Consider the following 10726-nt stretch of genomic DNA (forward strand, 5'->3'; position numbering starts at 1 on the left):
TCATAATTACAGCCGTCTTAGTTATAACTAAGAACATTCTGTCAGTTTTGCGAGTACTTAATGGAAATTTCAAAGCTTTTCTCTTTCTGCTCTTCCTCTCTTTTCTAATTTCAGGCACCACCTCACACATCTAACCCCAAGTTGGCCTGGAGGAGCTGGGAGAAAGCCTGGAAGGACGCCTGATGGCCAAGAAAGGAGCGCCACACGGCTGAGGTCGGCCACAATCCACAGGCGCTGTGACCACTGCAGCAGCTATCACACCCAGAGCTAAACCCTCCACTGGAACTCTGTGCACTAAAAGCCTTTTTCATGCAAACTGCTCGAGGCTCACGCTGATGTCCGTTTGGCCAGGTTGTGCTTTACAACGTCAGTGGCGCAGCCTGACACCATGTTAAACTAGCCAAAGGAAACTAACGTTAGCAGCAGGTTGGGGGAGGCTAAAAGGAAAACCGCAGCCAAGACACTGTGCTTACCAGTATCTGTGTAGTTGTTCAGAGGTGTGAAGCTTTATATCAGTCCACAGCACAAATTGGACCGTTGATGTAAAGAACTTTAAAAAATGCAAAAAGGAAAAAGAAGAAAATCCCCTTGTTTTGTCAGAATGCCTGTATCTTCAGTATTTGTGTTTTTCTTTTCCTTGAATGTCTTATCATGCTTGAAATTTCAGTTTTTGTCGAGAGGTGGTGCGAGAACTAGATCAGGGCTGGTTGACTGCATTTCATGTGGCTGCGTGGTGCGGATTGTCAGGGAGTTGACAGCAACCACAACGAGTGTATTTACTTTGCGAGAATGACACATCATGAGTTAAATCCATGATTTATTTAAGACAGCCAAAGTGCCCGCTAGCACAGCGCCTCTGTATGCACACACTGTGTTCCTCTAATCCTCCCTAACTGCTTGTCGCTGCCATCACTCGCCTCTCCTAAGTGAGCCCCTTATGCTCATGCACAACCACTTGTATGTGCACATGCACACATGTATGCTGCTACATCCATACTAATGCACCGTCCCTCATTCTGCACCAAGTACGCCATGCATGATCTAGAACACGTGCTGAACTGCATCCCAGACCTCCATGAAAATTGAGAAGCATTCATCTCTTTGTCTCAAAGGATTCAGACAAGCTCTCGGTTTGTGTTGTGACTCATATTGGGGGGTTTTGTTGAGGAAATGTCTGCTGATAAATGTCAGACCTCCTCTCTGGAATCTTTGTCTTCTCCCGTTGTGTGCAAAGAAAAAGAAGGAAGGAGCTTCAGGCAGTTGAAGCACCAGACTGAAACTGTTTCTCTCGATCTGCAAGGCCAATTCCAGACACTGCAGGGAGGGTGCAAGGCCGCCATGGCGTGCTCTTACATTTACTTCTTCTTGAGTAATCCCCTCTCTCCATGTAGAGGGAAAGTCGCTATTGACTTTTCATGCATCATTTTCCGTACTAATGCTAACCTAATTGCTTTTAGAGTTAGAAGTAATGGCTAAGCCTGCATGGTGTCAAGGTCATTGGATGCATTTTGTTTAAACATAGAACAGCCAATTAACACTAAAAAGGCCAGAATTACAAACTTGCTAGAAAGACCATGAGAGGTCATTTTGACTGCTAGATCACAAACTCTGTTATCTCTGATGATACCCAGTACAAACAGACATACATGTATTTTGTTGGGATATCATTTTTAAAAAATGAAATAACACAAAAATGTTAATTTTAACTAGCTCATGTAGACATTTTCAATATTATTTATCATCACCACTTTAAAGAAAGCAGTTTTTGCAACAGATGATTTACCTAACTTAACAAAACTTAAGCAAGCTATGGTATGTGTAACTACTTCTAGAACAGGTTTATATATAATTTAATACTGGATTAGACCTCTGATCTTTTTTCTCCGTTTTATTTATAAAATGTTTCTTATGCCCTATTCGCACAAGACTAAAATAACCTGGGGATTTCTGCTAATTTCTAATAATTGCACAGAATGTCTGTGTTTTTAATTCTTATTTTATCAATCATGTCTGTATTCCAAGGCAAATTACCATATCTCAGCTCACACATAGGTCCACAGGTAATCCTGTACAATCAGCATCTCTGTAATTTAGGGTGGTAATCGTTTTCTTTATGGTCAATGCAGCTTTTTCTACTCCTTTAGAGTTGCTCTGATCACTGGAAAGTTTTGGCGTGACTTTTCCAATAAATACTGCAGTGCTGTTAACAAGTACTGCCATCAATTCTGCCAATATTTTCACTCTTAACAGCACAGAGCCAATTGTTTCAGCTTTTTTGTGAGTAAAATTTTTATGCTGTTGGTTAATCCAGAAAAAATAACTTTTACTTTATCAAATCTTCACTAGGAGAAATATAACAAACTAAGCTAAAGCAGCAAAAGGACATCATTACATCAAAGTGTACTGTCATTTATTATTACAAACATTTTTCAAAGATATGTTTTCGGGCTTTTCATGCCTTTATTTACGGAGGACAGTGCATTGAATCAGAAACAGGGATGAGAGAGTGAGGGAGAGACATGCAGGAAAGAAGCCACAAGCCAGACTTGAACCCAGGCTGCCCGTGTACAGGGAATATGACCTAACTACTATGCCAGGGGTGTCCAAACTTTTTCCACTGGGAGCCGCATACAAAAATATATTAGGATGGTGGGGCCACTTTCATGTGCCTCATCCTGAGGGTTGTAAAGTTAGTGAGGCCAATCTTATAACGGTTAAGATATGCTTAGTTATTGGGTATGCTACTTAATGGCTGACAAGGCAAATAGGTAGTCATCTTAAGGATTTTAGGGAGACCAGTCAGATTTCAGGGGGCTCTGGTCAGTCCTGGCTACTACTGGTTCAGCCCCTAAAACACCATCGGTACTGCTGTAAGCCTTTGTAATCCATCAGGGCATTATAAATCAAAATATTGATATTATGTTGGTTGACAATATGTTTTCCATTTACAGTGTTGTCTTTATTTAGTCACAAAAAACTCAAATCAGTAGTCTTGTTTTCAAGATGTTTGTTTATAGAAATAGCATGGTAGCCCTGCCTTGTGCTGAAATGAAGAAGTACGATACAGTCAAGCTTTATGTTCTTATGCGGGCCATATTTCATTTAATGATTTATGATTAGAATTTGCTGAGGGCCAATCAAAAATGGACAGCAGGCTTCATTTGGCTCCCAGGAATAGTTTGGACACCCTTGCATTAGGTCATCTGTGCCCCATTAATTTCATTTTTGATAGTAATGTAAGAATTGTATGTATTGTTTTTGTTGGTTTTTTAAATCAAACTGATTTAGGTTTTTTTGTCAGTGCTAATGTTGCGCGTGTTCTTAAATAATGGGCTTTAATTATGAGGTCAATGTGGTTTATGAAACCTTGATGAAATGTTTTTATTAGAGCCTAAACAGTTTTCTAAAGTCTCTTCATAACAGCTGGATAGAGGTGATGCCTCGGTATGGACACCCTGGGATTGTCACTCAAACAAGCCCTTGATCAGCACCACAGAGCAGCACATTAATCCTGACTAATAACAGCCTAAAACCTCCTCAGCCTGGTTGATCAAGCTACTAAACATCTCAAACTGGTTGAACAGGCAGCGTACTCTGTAAGCAACAATGAATGCTGCAAAGCAGCCAAGGTGCAGCTGCCACTGCAGAAAAAAATGTCAATTTTAGAGCTGCAAAATCTGTGCAGTCTAAAGGAAGTCTTTTCTTATTGTGCATTTCCTTAAAATAACATTTTAGATTAAAATGCAGACACGTTTAGGAGCATTGTAACTTTTAATTCAGGAAAGTTATTCCAAATGTGGGAACAGACAAAATGACTGCCGTGGTCTTTCTAGTGTTAAAGCCTTAAAACCAAATGTCACCCATATAAAGCAAGAGTTTATCTCCCTGGGCCTTTTTCGCCTGCCATTTTATTTCCAAGGAAGGATGTCGCATCATTTTACGCCTCTGCCTTTGTCATTGGTAGTTAATTTGAAGGAACAGGTGAAATAAAAAAAGTGTGGATCATTTATTGAAAAGCAACTAAATAGTGCTTTTAAAGGTGCACATATGATGCTTTGAGGGACTAAAAGATCTGAGAGATAAGAAAGGAAAGGTGGAAGAGAGAAAAAAAACCCAACCCATTTATTGCCCGAGGGCTGGTGGGAGAGATCCACTTTGATGTGCCTGCCACAGCAAAAAATCTCCAGAAGCAAGACAAGAGATTGCCTGAAACAAGCAAGCTGTGGCTCTATTTCCCCGCAATCACACCGCCAGAAAAGACAGATGTATACACTGGAAGGACCTTTATTCTTAAAAACACACCATATGACCTCATATGCATGAGTTTGAAACCCATGTTGCTGCACTTATTACCCCTCCAGGCACACAGCACTCACTTTTTGACATCGTCCTCCCTACTCATTACTCAGCTACCTGTTAGTTTTGATTCTGTTGCTAGGGAACTGTCCCCCAAGGACGCTGTAGCACAGGTTTGTGAGTAGACAAGGTGATACACCGTTCTTAATACAAATGCTAATAGCCTTAAGGGGAGCGAAAGACAACACCGCTCCCCTCTTTTTCACTTTCACCTCCACTGTTCAGTCATTATCATCCATCCAATCCATCTCCGCTTTTACTGAAGCGACTCAAGACAAAAGAGCTGCAGAATAAACATGACAAGTGGTGTTTATTTCTAGATGTTCATTTATTGGTAGTCACACATCTCATTACACATAGATGATCAGCAGGCAGCCTCACTGCATTTTTCTGTATGTGGGCACACATAATGATGTAACAGTGACGTGAGGATGAACGGCAGAGGAGGGATTCCCCATAGGGCCGCCTGTCAACATTTGTCGTGTTTATTTTCAGACAATAAAGAGGAGGCAGACTGGAAGAAATACGTTGTATGATCCTATGACAGAGTTACGTGATCATGCGTAGTATGTCAACATGCTAGACAAACTTTTGATGGTCCTTCAGCTGTGAAAGAGCCACGCATCGTATCATCTCTTTGACTCATCTGTAGCCTTTTGCACCAGCTATGTGTAACTTAAATAATGAAGTCCACGCTAAGCTCTATGTTGGACCTACTTAAAGGTACAGTGTGTGATATTTCACTCATTAGCATTTATCAGAGTAAACACTAAATTAAACAGAATATTTATAAGCAGGCATAATTCATACATAGGGAGGGGCCCCTCCATGTACTCCGCCATCTTGGATTTTTTCATGTGTCTACGGTTCCACTAGAGCAGGGGTGTCAAACTCAATCACAGAAGGGGCCGGATTCTGAATTCAGGTCTAACCTGAGGGCCAACAGGGTCCACATTAAACCAAACTGTCAACCTCATTTTCACCAGAAATAAATTGTGGGGAAAAGAAATAAGCACTGATGATAAATGATTTTGAGATTTAAAAAGATAAAATGATAAGTTAAAAGGCTCAAAATCTGAGATAAAAAGTCAAACTTATTGGTTCAAAAGGTCAAAACACAAAATTAGATGTTAAAATAATGTTTTTAAAAGGTAAATGTATACAAAAGAAAGTCCCAGTCATGTTTTCAAGGCAAAAATATGACTTAAAATTGAAAATGGTGCACCTAAAAGATCAAAATGTGAGATAAAAGTTGAAATAATTAGTTGAAAAGGTTAAAATATGTTAAAAAGTGAATATAATAAATTGACAAAGTCAAAATGATTTGTAGTTCAAAATTTAAAATTGAAAAAGTTGAAATTATTAGATACATGAAAATTATAGATTGAAAAGCTCAAAATATGAGATAAAAAAGTGAAAATACAAAAATGACAAGGTCAAAATATTAACAAAAAGTCAAAATAATAAATTGAAAATGGTCAAAATATGAGATAAAAAATCAAAATAATAAATGTAAAAGGTTAAAATATGAACTAAAAATCTAAATAACAGACTGAAGTCATAATTGTGCAATGCAAAAATGAAAATATGAAATGAAAACACTAAGTAATTTCTTTTCCCATGTTTCTTTTTTTCTAATGATTTTTATTCCCTATTTTTCTTCACATTTTTATGACTTAAAGATAATTGATATCATCATGGCTAAGTTCACATTTTTTTATACTGGAGGAAATCTGCAGATCTCAGACTGATGGGCCAGTAATAACAGAAATATGACACTATCTTGCGGGCCAGGTGTAACTGTACCACGGGCCGGATTTGGCCCTCAGGCCTTGAGTTTGACACCTGTGCACTAGAGAGACTAAGTAACAGATATGTGTTTTTGTAAATTCCACTGGTTGCCATGGTTAAGGCCAGTAATAAGGATGGAGAAAGAGAGAAGCTGTTTTTATTCATAAAATTCTCATGATGAGAGAAAAATGCACTAAAAAGTGTACTTCCATTTGCATCCATAGCCTTCAACCACTTCCAGCATGAATGTGGAAGTGCACTTTTCAGTGCTTTATTCCTTATAGTGAGAAATCTATGAATGAAAACAAAATATTGGTTTTCTGTTTGGTAAATACACCTTATGAGGTGCTGCTTATACTGAACAGTCCTCAATTTAGAACAAAAATTACTGCAGAAATTGACATATTGTGTGTTTAAATTTAGCTGCACGGAAGGAAAGGAGGGAGCTATTTAGGCTATTTGACCTGAACAATAGAATCATGTCAGATTAGGGCCCCTATACTACAAAGCCAATTATGCAATGCTAATGGCCCGTCCACGAGCACTGCAGTCTAGAATTTGACCGTTATATGTCGCTAATATTCCCAAATTTTACACCCTGCACCTTTAAGTTGTAACTTGAGTTACGTAACTGTTTTTTGCACCATGGACACGTAAGGTTGATTCTAACAAGTGGATCTTAACACCCTAACTAACTTTAATATCGTCACAGATTTAATGTTTTCAGTTAATTTCAGCAATCAGTGAAAGCCTGTTTTAACCCAGTAGTTTGTTACAGCACCGCTGTACATGTACTGTCTCTGAACAGGCTAACGCTTAATATAACTTATGCTAATTACTGTTAATCTTCAAACAGCTCTGAAAGTGGATGCAAAATATGACAAGCATTTGGCTTATGTGATCACCAAAGCCTACAGCCTAAACCTAGAGCCAGGATAAAATAACACTGACTATCTCAGCTGGTGCAACACTTTAAATGCTAGTAGTGATAAATCTGTCTTAAGTAAATGAAATTCAAACTAGGCTATGTTTGCACTTACACATAGCTGGTGCTGTCCATGTCTGATCCATGCAGACTAGTAGCAGCTCCTCATCTCCGCCCTGCTCTCTCTCTCTGGTGCAAGTGAAGCCGTGTGATAGAAGAAGGCTCTCCACTGAGGCCATAGTAACCCAGAAGACACTGCTGTCTCTCCAGACTTCATGTAGCCGACCAACATACTAATGTCCCCCATCATTAACTCCTCCATGTTTGCTATCACGCATCTAAGCTTGTAACAAGGACACATACGCTTCACATGACAGGGCAATGAATCACCTAACCTCAAACGACACAGTGTTTATAACACTAACACGTATAAACACACACTCATAACTCACTGGTGAAATGAGGTTTTCTTGTTTTTATTTAAACCACCATTAATATACCTCATTAATCATTCAAATCTTGGTTTAATGGGTTTTAGTTTGATGTTTTTTTTGTCCAGCACTCAAACACTTCTTGCTGTCTTTTCTCTGGAGTTTTTAATCTGTAAAAAAAGTTTTCTGAAGAAAGGCTTTTTACTGTAATAACAAGTGGGTTACTGGCTGCTTTCTACTCTTTGTGTACAGAAATAAAAACTTTCTATTTGCCAAACTCTTGTGTGTATTTTCTCTATGTCCCTGCAGTTATCCCTCTGAGAACTGAATAATGAAACCCAACCAGGCTGTTGATGTTTACATTAATTTTTCTCCTCCTGTTATATTTAGATCTGTTTGTGGCAGAATCAATATTTCCAGATGAGACTTGGCTGTTTATCACCGGTCTCTCTTTTACTCTCTGCCTTCATATTGCTGTTTTTCAGGTCTTATCGTCTCTGCCCTGAGTGTCCCCTGAGTTCCTTTGGCCCCTGCAGAAGACATTTCCAGCCTCTACTCTGATTGAGTGTCACAACTTCCTGCCTCATTACTGCCGCCTTTGTTCCCCTGGCTTGTTCTGCCCGGGCCCGGTGCAGCACTTGATTGGCATTTGACCTTCTTCCTGCCCTTATCATGCTCTGATCTCTGGCTCACTACATTATCTCCGCCTGTGCCGCTGGCCTCGGGATCACTATCTCCCTCTGTTGCTCGATTATCCAGTGCACCCTGCCTGTCCTCGTGTCCCACAACCCTCTCTGTATTTTTATTATCTAACCCCTCTCTGCTCGCTCTCCCACTCTCCGGCTCTTTATTGCTCTGCTCTGCTTTTGCATCTGGATTTTTCTCCGTCTCTGCATTTTCCACAGCCTCCGTCTCAGCAGGGGCAGGTTTTTCTGAGCTTCCCTTGTCTTCTGTTTCAGTGTTTTCCATCTTCTTGTCGGCTGTGTTTTTTTCTTTAGGGGCTTTCTGTGAAATTTTCACTTTTTTCTTTTCCTTGCTTCCACCAGGCCCCCATTTTTCCTGCGTTGTATCCCAGTAAGTCTTCTTATGGAGGGCATGCATGGTGCGCACCTTCTCTGCCATATTCTTCAGCTCCTGGCGGGCAAAAGGTTTAAACTTCGGGTCCAGTTTTGCCACCATATCAAGGTCCCGGCGAGCTTCATCCTCGTTGCACAAAGCTGCGTGTGCTCGTGCTCGCTGGTACACCGCCTTGAAGTTACCTATGGAATAAAAGTAAACTCAGTTAGATTCAGTTTTATTTTTACAGCACATTTTGTTAATGTAAACTCATTGGCCCTTGTTTATCAAACTTGTGTAGAAATCAGCACAGGTTGCTGTGAACATTTAAAAACACTGAGATCTATGCATGACAGAATTTGGATTTAGACCATTAGAAAGCGTGTCAACTCTTTACTTGGTTTGGTTTGGGCAGGGCAAATATAGGAGTCTGTGACATCACCAGTCTATTTGAGGAATAACTCCGCCCACCTAACTCTACAGTGCTAATGTCACCGCCTTCATTAAAAATTAACAACCAGCTACATGCTGTGTTTTTGCTCATTTTGAGGTAAATGTCGCAAATCTTTGTGCCAGAAAACAGTAAATTTAATCCCCAACTTCTGTCTGCTCTGGCAAAGTTCCAGGTGGCTGCACTATGACCAGAGTAAGGTCAGGAGGCAGGCTAATTGTTGGAGTACTCATCTAGTTTTAACTTGAACCAGATGCAGCAGGAACAAACATCTTACCTGCAGTGTGATTTAATCCATATCTCACTTGTCTCTAGTCCCGGATGATTAAAAGAAGGTGACTTGAATATGGCTTTGCCTCTCTCAAAGCAGTCACAGTTAAATCCCTCCTTTCTGTTAGCATTGTGATGCTAAAGTTTAGCAAAGTATCTGATGATAGACACGGTCTATTCCTGCCAAGCCTGTCACAACAAAAGCCTCCAATGCTGATCATCATTGAAGACTTTTATTTTGAAGAGCAAAACCCAGAAATCGAGTGTTTTTAGCAGCAACTCAACAACAAAGACATCTCATAAATGGAAGAGACTTAACTTCACATAACTCAGAAAAAGAGATAAAAGATCTGTATATAAATTATTCACTATTATGTCAGGGTTTTAGAAAAAATAATGATGAAAAGGATCAGTTAAACTTAAGATAAAACTAAAAATTCTCAAGTTTAAAAAGTTGTTTTACCAGATTTTTTTCCCCACTTTTAAAGTTGTAAATGTACGTGAACCAAACGTAGAATTTTTGAGACTATAAAGTTGAAAACCAAACAAGAATTTCAGCTACACTGTTGTTAATTTATGATTTTAAAAACTTGAAATCTTTGATTTTCTAGTGTCAAAATGTAAGACTTTTAAACTCTGAAATGCTAAACATTCTTCTCTATGTTTTCAATCATGGTTTCGAAAACTTATACATGCAGTTTCAACAACATCAGAGCAGACAAGGTACTGTCTTGTAGTTGATCTTACTGATAAAAGGAAGGTTGGAGATGGCCTTGTATTTGCTAATTATCCAAGTTTCAAGCTTGTTATTTTTAAAGAATGGAGTAATAATAGCACACTTAAGAGAAGTGGGGAAATTGCCAGACTGAAGGGATGCATTAATAATATGAAGAAGATCTTGTAACATGCAGTGAGAAACACATGTAAATAGTTTTTATCTTTATTTCATTAGTAAAGTCGTTAGAGAGGTAGAAAGAACTGACATTCTGAAACAAACTTGAGGTTAGAGAGATTAAATGTCCGGTAAGAATAAAACTAGTGAGATGATGAGTGAAGTTCTAAGAGGAGAGTGAGATAATAGCCCTGATCACCAGTGGTGAGACATGAGAAGGACAAAGTTGAAGGCAAAAGTTGGAGAGAAGTAAATGAAGGAAAAAGGAATGCATAAGAAAACCAACTTCACATCAGCCCACACTATAAATAATTCAGACGTAGCAGAAACAAAAGAAAACAATGAATTCGTTTTCCACTGTGATGTCCATGGGCGGGTGCCGAGGGGAAAGAAAGACAGACTTGACGATGTGCTTGTGAATGTTTGGTTCCTTGGTTCCCCAGTAAACACAGAGATCAAGGACTGTTGCTGTGCTGAAGTAGGCGATTGCTGAGGGCCAGGCCTTTGTACCAGCATCTTTATATTTTTAATCTCCAAAATAACAATGTGCAAGA

General features: G+C 39.3%; 1 protein-coding gene across 2 annotated transcripts in view; it reads left to right on the forward strand.

The window, feature by feature from the left end:
- The window catches only part of drp2 (dystrophin related protein 2), a 368464-nt gene extending 363187 nt beyond the window's left edge, over positions 1–5277 (forward strand). For both annotated transcript variants that reach the window (XM_041797456.1, XM_041797457.1), the window contains one exon: positions 115–5277. In XM_041797456.1, coding sequence (XP_041653390.1) covers positions 115–134 — 20 coding nt within the window. In that variant the 3' untranslated portion in view covers positions 135–5277. The remainder of the gene's footprint in view (positions 1–114) is intronic.
- Positions 5278–10726: the final 5449 nt, after the last annotated feature.

This window comes from Cheilinus undulatus, linkage group 10, assembly GCF_018320785.1.
Source record: "Cheilinus undulatus linkage group 10, ASM1832078v1, whole genome shotgun sequence".
Taxonomy (NCBI): domain Eukaryota; kingdom Metazoa; phylum Chordata; class Actinopteri; order Labriformes; family Labridae; genus Cheilinus; species Cheilinus undulatus.